Source organism: Ammospiza nelsoni, chromosome 2 (genome assembly GCF_027579445.1).
Source record: "Ammospiza nelsoni isolate bAmmNel1 chromosome 2, bAmmNel1.pri, whole genome shotgun sequence".
NCBI lineage: Eukaryota > Metazoa > Chordata > Aves > Passeriformes > Passerellidae > Ammospiza > Ammospiza nelsoni.
The window spans coordinates 50,674,084-50,689,667 of record NC_080634.1 but is presented as its reverse complement, the minus strand read 5'-3'; the positions used below and the strand labels follow the sequence as shown (position 1 = coordinate 50,689,667).

The following is a 15,584-nucleotide window of genomic DNA, read 5'->3' as shown; positions in this document are numbered from 1 at the left end:
GACAAAAATTATTGTCTGAGAGTAAGAAACACTACTAGCTCCACAAGACACACATGAAGATAATATTTTATATTACAGACCATACGTCTCCTAGTCAAGGATAGCCATTATCAGAAATTAAGATCCACTCCACCAGAATCCCAGCCTCAAAAACAGACAGTGGCTTCTCAGTAGCTGGGAAAAAAGCAAACAGCTTCATCTTTTATGAGTAGTAACAAATTTTTCTTCTGGTTTTACATGACACAGTTTAATGAACTTCCTTTGGAGTTTCTTTTGGTTTTGTTTTCTTGTTTATACAATGAAAAGACAATGGAAAGCCTGAAAAACAATAAGGACTTTTTGAGATTAATCAACACACCAGATATCTCTGGTTTCTCTGGAAGAGCTGTGATTTTGTTCAAATCCATAATGAAATTTTAACTGCTGCACCCCAGAGAGGGTTCTTATCGTCTTTGTATTCTCTAAAATTTAGGGAAAAAAAGAAGTTCAAATAAGGGCTCCTGTGAGTTAGGAAATGCAACATATTTTGCTGAAAAATCTCTAAATTGGATAAACTTGGGGTGGTGCTGGTGGTTCCTCAACAGTATTTCACCTTCTTGTGCTTGTTAGCAGAGTGCAGGGAGTTGCAACAAATCAAAAAACTCTTTGAGCTTTAGGCAATCTGGAAGCCCATCCCTACTTAACAATGCCAGTGTCATCACCAACTTCTGCCCATCTACTTTTTGTCTCAACATTCTGCTCTGTGAATAGGGGGACTAATGTAATCTGGTCTCCTTTGAATTTTTGTGCTTTATACATCTCCTGCACTGCACTGATGACAGCAGCCGACCCAAGTGCCAGTTATTCCCACACCAGCACTCCCAGCTCCCCATCAGCTACAACATATGAGCCCCTGCCTGTGGATCCTCCTTGTGTCTGCAGTTTCAGTGTTTCCCTTCTGAAAAGGCCTCATAAATGACACAGAGAACCCTCACTGCCCTGCCAAGGCCTCTAACTGCTATTCAGTCTCTGGTGTTGTGGCAGGTTTTATTCCAGAAGGGCAGAAAGGCTCTGCACCACTGAAACCATAAGATAGGAACTTTCTTAATGGAAAGCACTGATTTGGATCTCTGGTCTTTAGGAAGCTGCTAATTCTATGAAGTCTGTAGAATCTGGAGTGGCTCCTTCCCTCAGAGCAGTTCAAAATGCAGGAGAGATGGAGAATTACAGGACTAATCCCACTGATTTACATAGATTTTGTTTACTTGGAAAATAATAAAAAACCCTAAATTGAGAGAGAAACACCAAACATTTGAGTCACTGTGACCACACTTAAAAGTTAAGCATTACCTGGAACAAGAAGGATGGCTTTGGGGACCTAAGGGAAGGAGGAAAAGCCCTTCCTTGTATCTGTCAAAATGACTGTACTGATACTGGAAAGGAAGCATGGATCTGGGCTTTCCAACTGGTAAGCTGTGGGAAGCCTCTCTAATGCTATACAGACACTCCAATTTAAGCAGGAATACAGTCCTAAATTAGAAGTCTGGACAATAAGTTCAGCTGTCATACATTTGCTACTAAAAGAACTGTTTTTAAGAAATATGTTATTAACTTAAATGCTACATGATTCCTTCAAAAGCTATGACTCTGAGTGGATTAGTGAAGTGAGAGTGCTTTCAGGCTATGCTTAATACAAGTCTTATTAATTTAAAGCCTTATGATTGCCTTCAATGTGATTATGACCCAAAGTCAACCTCCATTGTATCTGTCAAAGTTGTTGTAAGACCCTTTATGTGGTGGAACAATCACTTCTGAAAGGCTGACTGTCCTTCAGAAGGTAAATACAAGTCTCTCAGAGGGATTACTTGAGCCTCAAGGCCTGGGCTCCCTTCACAAAACTGGAACCGCCCAGCATCCCACATATTACACACAAACAAACACACATTTGCATACAAGAAACTCATACAGGGTTATGTTTTCCATTTGCTCCCCAGAAGCAGAAGAAAGTCCACCAAGGGATGAGGAAGATCTGTTGACAGGTTCTCCTTCCTGGGCCTTTCCAAAGTTCCAAGTGAATGGAGACCAGCTGGGTCCCTCGGTATTGGGAAATCACCACTGGGTTTGCAGTGGAGCCAGCCAATATCCCAGCTGCCTGCAGCCAGGATGGCTTTAGGTGGGCACCCACAGCACATGGGGTTTCTGAGCTGCACAGGAGCAGATCACCCCAAAAAGACCCTTGTCACCTGGCAAGGGTTACAGCCACAAACTGGTTACTGTAGGGTCCAACATAGCCATGGCTCAGCCAAGGACAAGCAGACTCCCTGCTCCACAGTCACTGTCCTTCCCACCACCCAGAGCAGATAAGACAGTGTGTCACCTATCAATTACATTAATAAGTACTACCAGACTGTATTTAATACAAACTCAACATCTGACAACTGCTAACCTTCAAGATGAAAGTTGTCTTTCTTTATTGCTTCCCTTTATGTAAACATATAGACTGCCTGCACTTCAAGTGGTTTTGCAAATACAACAGTCTATGTAAGCTCTTTTATGTACCTAGAATGGGGCCTCCCTAGCAGGGCTTGGAAATAATTCAGGTTGCCTCTGAACAACTTAGAGGCACAGCATGAAACAGAGACAGAAAAGAGTCACAATTACAGAGATATCTGATATCTAGCAACAACTGTGACAACAACAATTCTTTGAAAACTGTGTAGGTGTATCTATGTCATAGTTTTAAATAGGAGCACTCAAAGGTAGCAAACACCTCAGTAAGAAACAAAGCTGAACTGTGAGAGCTCTTGAGTTTGTACAGCCCTCAGCAAAATGAGGCTGAAACTGGTTGTGCTTCTTTTTCCCCCCTGCAGAATGGGTGCAGAGCAACAACAAATAATAGAATCTCTTTAGAACATCAAGCCCTGGCTTTGGGGAGGTCACTCGAGAACAAAACATGAGCCCTATTGGCAGACAGCACACCCAGTTAACCCAGATTTTTGTCTTCACTGGTGATCAGCAGCAGAGACTGAGAATAAAGAAAGAATACAGAGCAAAAGACAGTGAATCTTCTCCCACATATTTTCCAGCCTCAAAAGTTCTTTCTGTGCGTAGAGCCACAGAGGGCTTTCAGTTCTATGGGCTTGTCCAGTTTGTCCTTGTGCCCATGGAATCTTTCAGCACTCACCACAGCAGTGGCACACTTTAGTCCCTCCCTTTTTTGCTCTGTAGCCACATTTTTGCATTTCTGAACACCTTGCTGTTTCAGTATACAGTTGGCATGGCTCTGATGAAGAGGCAAACACAGGCAATTGTGCTCAACAGGACATGCTGAATATGGAGGCAGGCTGGCACCTGCAGAAGCCCCTCCAGGCAGCTCGGCTGCATGAGGAGCACGGTGCTGCTCTGCCTGCCACCCTGCCCACTGCTGCCCAGCCCCAGAGATCACCCTCTCCTGGCCCTGCTGCCTCCCCACCTTCCTATTACCACCCTTCAGCTGGGAATGTGTTCTCCTGACACCAAAGTCAGCACAAACGCATCAGTGTGGAGCTCGTGCTGGTGCTGGTTCCTCAGAAATTGAAAAGGCCCCTTTGGAAAACAAATCGTTGAGGAATATCCCAAAGGAGCAGCTAAATGGCATCTAGGCATTTCCTAAGTTCTCTGCCAAGAAGTATTTGATTTACACAGTCAGCCTCTACTTATATTTTGATCCCCATGCACTCTTTCTTCTCTGAGAAAGATGCGTGGCTCCCAGACCTTTGGAACAAGTCCAATATAAAGCCCAAGCCTTAATGACCAGGAAAGGCTTTGGATAGAGAGAGGGTGGGTGGTCTCCCCTGACTTTCTTCTATCCTTTCTCTTCTTCAGCTCTCTTGGTGTTAAGGCGTATGTGTGCTGTGGAGGGGTGCTTGAGTGTATGGGGTGAGTAATTTGCTTTTCACTGAGCCCTGTTACATACAGACTTCAGTCAGGGAGAAGAAAACCAGATCTTTGCACTGGAAATGGCCTGGGAACCAACCAGCCTAAGCAAAACCACACAAATCATCTGGATACACAGAGCTCAGTTGCAGAGAAATGTATTTCTTGAGATCCCAAGTTCCTTTTTGACTCACACATATCGATGTTCATCGAGAATTAACTCCACGAGTTTTATTGCAAGCCTCGTAGAAAAAAAAACCCATAAATTGTAGAGGCAGTTGAATGGCTCAGCCTGGTATTCCTTTTGAGTACTTTTCCCGTCGATTTTCCCTCTCGCAGGCACAGGGAGTGCCGGGGAGCCCCGGTGGCGATTGGCGGCCGCGGCCACGGGAGGGCAGCGCCGCTCCGGACAGCGCGTCCCTCGGGATTGCCGCTTCCCACGCCAAGCACAGGACGAGGACTGACATCCTAGCCTACCTGAGGAACAAACAAAGGGCTACTTGTTTTCCTGCTGGCTACTCAAATCCTGGCTTTGCTACTTGCTTCTGCCTGTGCGTTTGTAATTTTGTCAAATTAATTATTCATATCGTTGGGAAAATATTTAGATGAAAATTCTTCCGTCTGCTTACACTAGATAATGGAATAAGAAAATAACAAAAATTGCAAAAATGCTGGAGGATGAACTGTTTCCAGTGAAATTGAATTCAGCATTTGATGGAGTGGGTGTTCTACAAATATGTTGAAAATGGTTGTTTAGTTACAAGGTACACTGTGAATTCATAATTTTGCAAAGAGAACAGGAGTCATTCATTGAATTGATATCAGCTGCCAGATATGAACAATAGGGTTAAAAGAAAATAATTTCTCTGGAAATAAGCCAAAACATATTAATCTGTTCAATCTTTCTGATCCAGCGATCCAGGAAATAATCAGCCTGACTGTGCTGGTTTTGGCTGGGGTAAAGTTAATTTTCCTCGGCTGTGTTTCGGATTTGTGCAGGAAATGGTGTTGATAACACAGGGATGCTTCAGTTGTTGCAGAGCAGTGCTTGCACAGCATTGAGGCTTTTTCTGCTTGCATTGCCCTGCCCCTGAGTGGGCTGGGGATGCACAAGGAGCTGTGAGGGGACACAGCCAGGACAGGTGACCCCGATGGACCAAGGGGATATGCAAGACCACATGACATCATGCTCAGAATAGAAAGCCTCCGAAAGAAGAAGAGGGAGAAGAGGGGGAGATTGGAGAGATTAACTTCCCAAGTCACCATAACATGTGATGGGGCCCTGCTCTCCTGGGGGATGGCTGAACACCTGCTGACCCATGTGAAAGCAGTGAATTAATTCCTTGGGGTTTTTTGCTTTGCTTGAATTGTCTGTTTTTTTCTTTCCCTATTAAACTGTCTTTATGTCAACCCATGAGTTTTCTCACTTCTACCCTTCTGTTTCTCTCCCCCGTCCTGCTGGTGGGAGTGAGTGAGCAGCTGCGTGGGGCTTCGTTTCTGACTAGGGTTCAACCATGACACAGTCGCAGCTTTGCTCATTTACTCAGAGCTTCTCTGTATTCCAGCATGGAATGGTCCTGGCAAGAACTGAGACCATGTCCCAATGCAGCACACTGCAGTGAAGGAAAAAGCATGTTGCTATGGGTCAGTAACTGGCTTTTGTTTTTGGAAATCAATGCTGTCAAAAAGCTACATGGTTCTTTCCTCTGCTGCACAATCATCAAAGCCTCAGACTAGAACAACAGCGTGTGTAGCGACACCATAAACACAAACGTGACCTGTGATGTAGCTTGGGGGAAGGGCAGCAGTGCTTGGAGGGGGTTGTGATGAGGATGCTGGACTTTTCTTGCCTCACACATCTGTAACTGATGCAGTGCTGCCCTTGTCCCTGCACAGGTTAGCTGCCAGGTGACATCTCCCTTCACTTGTCCCACGTCTCAGGATGATCTGAGCAAAATGCATAACTACCTGAAAGGAGGATGTAGTGAGGTGGGGTCAGTCATTTCTGACATGTCTCAAGTGAAAGAATGAGAGGAAATTATCTTAAATTGTGCCAGGGGAGGTTCAGATTAGATACTGGAAAAAATGTTACACTGAAAGAGTAGCTGGGTATTGGAATAAGTTATTCAGAAGGCTGATGGAGTCACCATCTCTGTGAGTGTTCGAGAAGCATTTGACATGGCACTTGGGAATATGTTTTAGGGGTGATTATGCTGCGTTGATGGTTGGACTAGATGATCCTCAAGGTCTCTTCCAACCCTGATGATTTTGTGATTCCGTGAAAATGCACAAAGACCTCCTGTGCTTTTAACATCATATTACATCTAAAGGGAGCATTTCCCTGTGATCCTGGAAACAGGAGAGAGAAGAAGAATAGGAGACAAAAGAGGTGACCTCCACTGATTTCCCCATTTTCAGCTTTTCCTGGACCAATGAAAAAGTGCTGAAATAAAAAACCTGCCCATAGAGGAGCCAAGAGTCAGGAGCTACATCCAAGACTTTGGTAATGTCATGATGGGACTCCATACTAAGGCATAAGTGACTAGCTGTAAATATGACTCAAACTATGAGGATCAACTTTTAAACATTACAAGTAGTGATATAGAGGGGCTTTTGGGGACAGTGGTTGTCTCCCTCTCCCAGTCCAGTAGGAGAAACCCCTAATGCCAAATTCAGCTTTTCACCATCACTTCGCCACAGAGGAAAACCCATTTTGGCAACTCCACCATCTCCTTCCCTGGGGATGAGGGAGGCAGTGGAAGATTGCTTTCTGGTTCTATATATCAGAAAAATGAAGTTTAACAAAGAGAAACAAAGGAAAAACAAAGCACCAGAGCATCAAGCTTCATCTCATACTAGTTTGTAGAATCAAGATTTTATTAAGGATTACGAAATTCACAAATATTTGATACTGATTAATCCAACTGTAGTCATCTGGAGCAGATGTGCACCAAACAGCCAAAGATTCTCCAACATTATGTATGTTCAGGTATCTCTAAAGCTGCCAACAGAAAAGTGCCACTCACTGACACCTCATATCAATTTGTGGCCTTTTATGGCTTTGGACATTCATGTCCAATCTGAATTAGCAAAAAGTTACCGAGTCAGGGTCCTGAAATGAAATATCCTGAAACCAGGAACCAGCAGGGGACCAAAGCATAGACCAGAAGAAAGCCAAACTTGAATTCAGTTTTCACATTTCCCACTGACACTTTTGTGACCACAATGAACGCAGCAAAAATGTTTCCCTAAAAAACTGACTACCTGAATTTAAATAAGTGGCTCCACAAGCTCTTCATGGTCAGGAAAGAAAGGAGACATCTGCAAAACCTCTCTTCTAGGAAGACCTGAGTTATTTCAAGAGCTGCCTGCTCCTCTTTGCTGATTAGAAAAGAAGCCTATGGTGAATACTGCAGACTGAGGCAGTCTAACTTTGAGATATCTAATTAGGATGGATGAATCTCAAACCTAATCCGTTTGGGCCTTTAATATCTCATTTGCAAAATAATACAATGGACAATAATAATAAAAATAATTATAATTATGCTATTAATGCAGAGATAACAAAACATAACTCTCTGTTCATCACCAAAACACTGTTTGATGCAGCAATGCATGAAGTATTATAATTGTTTTGCTAAGCAACAAAGAAACTAGAAGGCAGCCAAGTGCCAATAAAACAGAATTAGTATGTGCTGCTGATACAACTATTTGAAGCTGAGCTTACTAACACTAAGTACCATCTACTATCAGAAGGTCCTCCTCCAGCTCAGGACATACTTAGGTCTTTAACACATACTTAGATATAAATGCCCAAATTAGTTAATTTTTTAAATGGGACAATTAAGTGTTGCCTTAGTGCTCTCCTGGATTGTAATCTGAGACTGGACCTTCAAATTACTACATTCCCAAGAGAATAAAGGATCTGTTGCAGTGGGTCAGGCTGATGCTCCATCTGGGTTTGTATGCAACTATAAAAATGCAACTGCAATAGATGCATTTCAAGGTAAGAAAAATTAGGACAATTGTTGTGTCACAGTACCTAGAGAACCTACCTATTCTGAATGAATTTTTACAAGCTTAGCATTGTAGATTTCTTAACTTTTATTCATACATGTGTACTATAGATTCAGGAAAATGTCACATCTTCAGAGGATATCAGCATATCATAACTTGATGTAAGAAATTTATGGGAATTTACTCTCTGTAAAAATAAAAAACCTTTAATCACTTATTCAGTCTGGCAAAACAAGGTCTGCTTGTTCCATGTCAGAAAGCTTCTGAAGCAGAACTTTTACCAGGACTTCTAAGTCCCTGATGTTATCAAATGCAATTTGCAAGAGTTGAGCTTTACCCTGAGGAGCCAATCTTCCCTAAATCTAAGATATCTCATGGATTAATTCTCTTAAAGCATGAAACCATTATGTGAAATCACAGCAAGCAATTTCTTTTAAAAAGTCTGTTCTCTTAACTATAAATATTTAATAAGCAAAATGAAGCTATGAAAGAAGCTATGAATCAAAAACTATGAAAGTAAGGCACAATGTACAGAACAGGCCTCTTGTGACTGACCAGCTTGACTGGTATCGCAACTGGGAGGAATGTAGTTGCTGACCAACAGCCCCAGATGTGCTTTAAGACAAAAAAGGGCAGAATGAAATGACTGGCCACTTATTTTCATGTTTTGGTAAAGCACAAATTACTTTCCACCCATGAGGAAGATACATTGTGTGATTAGATGAAAGATATTAAACTAAATTAATTGGATGTTATGGGATTAAAAAATAAACAAAAAAGCATGCATTTGCAATCATCGGATTGACTGAGGGGATTTTATCTTTGAAAGATAAAATAAGCAATTTTCCCTCTCACAGCAATCTCAATGAATATGTATTTTCTGCTCCCAAACTGAGAAATGCATAAAATAAGTATTAATAAAAAATGAAGCTTGTAGTTTATCAGAAGAAAGCTTCTATATATATATGTAAAGTGAAACTAAAGCTATCACAACTGTGGTTATAGTTACAACAGATGCCAATTCACGACCAAAGGAGAGGACAACTGGGCTTTTTCTGCATATCTATTTTAGCAATGATGGAGTAAAGTGCAACATTTTCTCACAGCTGGGATATTTATTAAGGGCTCTGTCCCACTGTTAGGCAGATCCTCTGGTGCCTAACAGCATGTGAGCTCACTTTTCCCTTTCTCTCTGTCCAAACACTTACAGGGTAGCTCTCCCTCTACACAGATGTTTACTTTCAGGATATTTGCAGGGATTTAAAAGTTCTTAACCCCAGTCAAAATCAGAGTTCAAAGGAACTACAAGAACCTCGACAAACATGACTGCCTGAGCCACATTTCCATAGGAAGCCAGGTCAAAGGGAAGGTATGTGGCCTCAGGTATTCCTCCTGTGCTCTCTGCTATTTTAGATGCCCTCTCTACCTGCAGAAATGGTAACTGCCTTCACTCTCCAGCTGCATGGAGAACTTACGCAAATGAGAAAAAATCCCAAACCATTAAATAAATACATAAAAAGAACTATGGAATTAACCATGAACAAAGATACTGTTAGCCACACACAAAACCCTGAGCCAACAATTAACTAGTTTGCTTTCTATGTCATTGAGGTGGACACACTCTAATAAACTATGGATTATTTTTTAATGGAAGTAATTCAAGGTCATCTAAGATCTATGTAATCATGATTAAGCACTGACTAAGGATATGATATTAAAAATATAAATTGCTGGAAGGTCCAGGACATCTGGTATGACCCCTTGTGTTTGTTTGAGGGCATAGGCTTATGCTTACTTTGCACAGAATGTGCTGCGCAAGTAGCTAATGTTGCAGTGAGGATGTGACACAGTATATATGTGACACAGAATATTTCAGGTCACTGTATGCTGATCTCAGGAATTGTATAACATTTTCTGAAGCACAGGAACCTAAGAAAATCTTACAAAATTTACAGTGAAAGGCATACATTTTGTGAAAAGAAAAAAATAAAGTTTCATTTAATAAACTGGGTCATTTAGTAAACACAAGAAAGTTTCCAAAAGGGAAGCATTCTTTGCAAAGTGATAATATTAATGATGGTATTCTTGCTAGCATGAATCTCAGACTGCACATTTTAAATTTAACCAAAAAATCAATGACCTTTCTATTTTCAGCAAAAAAAGGCTTCACGTTAAAAAACTGCAAGTGGAATGTAGATTATTTTAAAATAAGGATCATTCAAGAAGCACTGTTTAAAGCAGACAATATGCAAACCATGATCTGAGAAGGACTACTATATTAGGAAACCCAATTTGATTTAGGGGGTTAGTTGGGGTAAAGATTGATTTTCACTTTTCATGCAATCAGAAATCAATTGTTCTGAAAAAATTGCCATCATATGCTTTTGTGAACTAGAATTGAAGAAAGTAGAGATGAAATTTGCAGTTAAAAATAAGACCTTAAAATGTCTCTGATGGAGGCTGAGACTGACAACTCGACTCAAAACTCAAAAAGTCCAGCAAGACAAGCAATAGAAGCCCATGTCAGCCAGTTTTAAAATCTAAAGATGACAAAATGACAAAGAGAAGAAAAATGAACAGGAGATGCTGCTTTGCAGTTCAGTTCTGTGGCCTTTAAGGTACCATTTTTCCTGAACCTAATTTGCTGAGCAAATGTTTAAGATCTGCATGAACCTCTGGCCCATCTAACTGGATCCCAGCCATGTCAGAGATATGCCAGCCAGGCACCTCAACACTGAGCCCCAATATTTGAGGCAGGCACCCACATTTCTTCATTCAGCTGGAGGACTGCTTGCCATAACTGGAGAGCAGGAAACACCATGGTGCCATCAAATGTCTGCAGCCACGGCAAGGGGTTCCAATCTGCCTCTGGTTCCCAGGGGCTTTTCCAATTGGATTTTGAGGGAAATCCTCACATATAATTATCACTCGGACCTGGGGGAGTGATCAGTCCCCTGTGGCAGGACTGCTGTGCCACTTCAGGCCACCGTCCTTGGCCAATGAAGCTGCACCAACACCTTTAACACTTCAGAGAGAGGAGATTTGGGTACTGGTCTGGAAAGCAAGCACACAGCCAGCCGTGTGCTGAAGGCAGTGGGGGCTGGCAGGGTGCACGGGGCAATCCTTGCTGACTGTTTGACTGCTGCAGACAACAGGCCAAACCCTTGTGCCTCGTGGGCCTAATGCAGAGTGGGGCTAATTGGGGCTTCATTAGTTAATAATCAATTATTGGAACTCCCTTTGATCCTATGAATGCCTTCCTATCCCTATAGTGTCATCCCCTCCTACATTTCCTCACAATCCCTTTGGCCTAGCTGGTACAACTTTGTTTCCTCTTCACACTCAGGTGGACATACCTCACACTTGCCACATTTTGCTGATTCATAAGCCTTTAACTCCCTCGTCCTCCTTTTCAAATGTAGCAACAATTACACCTGTGAAAAGCTGGGAGATTAAATCCTGTGCTAGAAAGTTCAACACCAACTTCTGCAGAAACAGGGATTCACCCTGGCACAGCATTTGGGTCCCTATGGACAGAGTTACATGTGGTTTTTATTTGCATATATTATCCTAGCTTGATATCTGTTTTATCTTTACCAAATATTTTACTGCCTTCCCTTTCTTCCATTGCCCCAAACAATACTCAGACTTTTGTTGCTAGCTGTCTTCCTCTTCTGGCATGTACACTATCTAACTTGTTTGTTGGTTTGAATAATTTACATGTCTCTGCAGCCAGGATCTGAGAGCGAGGTGTTTATGTGAGGTCATAGGCAGGCAAGTAGATGAGACATTCCCTTTGATCCGACCTCCTTTGTGTCTAGTGACTTGTTGCCATGACTCTTCCACTCTTGTTTGATTTCTTACATTGTGTGCAAGGTTCAAAGCAGTGACAATCCTTGCAGAGCAGGGAGTCGGGAGCTCAGACTCTTCGAAACACCACAAATGTCTGTGTAGACATCATCAATATTTAGCAACCTAAAACCTTGGAACAAGCAGGTTTCTGACAAAAGCTAATGTTGTGACAACAGAGAAACAAAGGAAGCAAATCTTCTTGGGAGTTTCTGCCAGCCCTCCTGAACTCAGCACCCGTTCATTGCCTGCTGCAGCACCTCAGCATCATTCAAACAGCAGGAGGGGAACGTAAAACCAGCATCCATTTATTTTTCAAGGAAGTTGGAAAGCTCATAGCAAATACAAGGCAAGACTTCCAAAAGGGTCTTAGGATATAATCTCATTTCAGTCACCATCTGGCAGTGTAACCTGGTACCAGCTCAGCCCCACAGTTCCCTCACAGCCCAGTAGGCTGTGGGGCTGTATGTGCACATGAACCGGTGAATGCAACACATTCCTGCAAAAAATGGGGCAGCAGCTGCTTAGACAAACACCCCTAAAATCCCATGCTGTCTCCTGACCCCTGGGGCTGAATTGCAAGGTTGCAGGCTTAAATGCAGTCACTTTTTCCAGCACCTGGCATGTCTTGCTGAAGCAGCAGATACCAGGGTAAGGAGGGCAGCCAAGGTCCCACTGCAGTGCTTGGTGCTATGGTGAGAGCACCAGCACTGCTGCACTGACACACAGGCTGCCCTGGGGCTGCAAACCTGTGCAGCTTCTCACAGGGGTGCCTGAGCTCCACAGCTGCTTGTAGGGAACAAGGAGCGTGGCCATGGAAAAATCTACTCCTCCTTTGCAGGGTAGCTTCCAGCTGCTCAAGCTGGACTTGCTGCATTTTCCTGTCTCTTCCCCCTCCTGGGTAGACCCCAGGCAGCCACCTCTGTGACAGCACTGCCTGTCCCACTGCTGCTGCCCATGGCACTACTGGTGTGCTCTTCCTGGCCCCTCTGAGGGCTTGGCTGTGATTCCTTTGCCAGTGGACTCAATGGATGGATAAGTGTGCAGAGCAGCTCCAGGAGGGAGCCACGAACAAATCCCTAGTTTGCTGTGGATCCTGTCAAAGCAAGATTGCTGCCCTGCACTTGTCAATATGCTAATAAGTTCGATTGACCTTCACAGTGGAATAATGCTTCTCCATGAAGTGATTAAACCTTCAGACATGGCACTTGATTCACACCAGCACTGTGCTCCTCAGTGTGCCTCTTATACAAGTTTGTAATTAAAGCATGGGTGTTATTAGGAAGATGGTTTGTCTGTGAAAAAGAATCTTATAAAGAAACAGTAAAGAATACACAGCTAAATAAGTATATTTATCTATGGTATATTTATCTGTGAGACGAGTCTTTGGAACTAAATGAGGCTCAAGTCACAATCCTCCATCAAGTCAGGCACCTATTCAATGAGCACAGGGAAGGTGTGCAGTCCCAGAGCAAGGTGAATTCCTCTTAAGGGCACAACATCAAAAATTTGACTGCACTCTAGTCCTAAAATCACACATCAATGAGTCATCTTCTGCTGGGGAAAGTAGTCTAAGGCTTAGAAAGTGTGTTTTCTGTTCAATTAGTCTAGAACAGGTTAAAAAGTCGTTTCTTTGATGACGGGGTTGACTCCAAGCTGGCAGATACCCACACCTCAAAGCTAAAACTACACCCTCCAGCAGCTCCTTTCCAACAGCATGTGTGCTCAAGGCACATGCAATGCAAAGCTTGTCTGTGGAAGCAGTGTGCTGGGGACAATAGAGAGCCACCAGAGCAGCATCACTAGGCTAGGGAGAGGGCACAAGCAATGCTGAGCACGGAAAAAGGAGCTTCTTGTCCCTCCTGCTTCCCCCAGCCACGTTCAAAAAGGGTTCTCTCTGACTTTGTGCCAAGCCTGGTCTACTTCTCCTGTCTGCCTCTCCCTGCAGCAGGTCCTGGCCCTTGGGGCAACAGAACTCTCTTGCTGCTGCAATACCTCAGGGTGGCTCTTTCTCCAGAGTTTTCCTGCCTGAGGACAAACCAAATGCTGCCCAAATTGTGCAGCCAGATGGCAAATAAAACCTCCTAGCTGTGAGGTTAAATGCTCAACCCTCACATCCTCCTAGGGCTTTCCTTCAAGGGCAGTGCTGCTCCAAGGCTGATGGGTGCTGCTGGCCCCCAGGACCAGGTTATTCCTGTTTGCAGCTTGCAGTGAAACCTGGCAGCAGCCTTCCTTCACTGCGCTCAGTCCCTGCTTTCTTCAGGACACATTTCAGCCACAGGTATAACACAATCTACAGCTGCATTAGAAAAACGCAGAATTTAAATGTTCCAAAACACAGAGCATTATTTTTCCTGGCATTGCAGCTTTTATCAGGAGTTGTTCTTCCTGTTGGGTTACCCACTGCAGTTACAACACAGAAATCCCTGAGGGCTCTCATCCCATGCCTCAGCACTTCTTCAGCCTCTCTATGACTAACCAAGTACAAGCATGAAGGAAACTTGTACAAGTGCCTAGTCTCATCTTTTTCTGTCTTAGGCTATACTGAGAATAAACAACTCTCTCACTTGACCACAACATACCCCTTGTTTAACCAATCCATTCCGTTTCCTCTGCATTACTACCAACAAAATACCACCACTCTTTACAGTCTTAGAAAACATTAACATAAATCCACACCATGATTTTCTCCATGGTCACTCTCCTAGGAGAATGATTTTAACTACTCTGGTAAACTGTGGAAGATGTCAGAAAATTTATTTAAATTCACATGGTTCAGAAAAAATTATCAAAACCACCGCAGAGGTGGAAAGAAAAACTAAACAGAAGTTCATGGACTGCACTGGACCCATAAGAACCACATGGATCTTGTAGACTTTTGAATATATTTGTTATAATAATAGATAGTGAACATTGCATCTACACAAAACCAGGGGTTCAGTGAGGTACAATAATCAGAATATAATGCAAAAGGGAAAATTTTACAGAGTAAAACAAATGGCTTTCAAAATACATTTTTTTTTTTAATAAAGAATTTTAGTTCCTCCCATATATACCATGCAAGCTGTGGCCAGTAACAGAGCTTTAGCCAGCAGCAATAGTCCAGGGTGTGATTAGCTTCTGGATTTTATTGTTCTTGCCATAATTTATAGTATATCTGTAGGACTGAGTAGCTAAATTTAAAGAATGGTGAGAATATGGCCCATTACTGAAGTGGAACTGACACTGAATTTAAATTGCATCTAAAGTGTCTTATCAAGTAATAGGCAATTCATCATATCAAAATTTCCTCAACTGAAAATAATAATAATTAGACAAGGGCTGTTAGCCCACCATAGCAGAAAGGATATTAGTTTTATACATACTAGGTCTGCTTACTCTAACATTAATGCCAGCAGCTATATTTAGTATTGCTGCTGACATGTATTTAAATTTCAGGGCATGTTTTACAAGCAGAGGTTGGCTCATTTCAGTCAAAGGTTTTCCTCAATAATAAATCTTTCCCAATTTTGGTGTGTTTATGTATATCCTCAAATGGCCTACTACAGGCCTATTGAAAGATCATCAACTGATATTTTAAAAAATATTATGTCTTATTTTTCACTTATAGCCTCTAGGTTTAAATTAATTATTGTTAGGAAAAATTTTGATTAGTAGACCACTGTTTTTGGGAAACATCCACACAGAAGCAGGACCTGAAGTATCACAGCTGGGGAAAGCAAGCAAATGTCTTCCAAAAAAATACAATGGAAATGCTTCTTTCTGTGAGACCAGAAGCTGAACTGCAATTAAGGGGGTAGGCAGACACCTGTGGGATAAATCAC

At 42.5% G+C, this 15,584-nt stretch overlaps 1 protein-coding gene across 1 annotated transcript in view; it reads right to left on the bottom strand.

Annotated features, from left to right (window-relative positions):
• MTUS2 (microtubule associated scaffold protein 2) overlaps positions 1-15,584 on the bottom strand; it is a 243,294-nt gene that overhangs the window by 74,897 nt on the left and 152,813 nt on the right. The window contains exon 5 of the mRNA XM_059493947.1: positions 4,207-4,371. Coding sequence (XP_059349930.1) covers positions 4,207-4,371 — 165 coding nt within the window. The remainder of the gene's footprint in view (positions 1-4,206; positions 4,372-15,584) is intronic.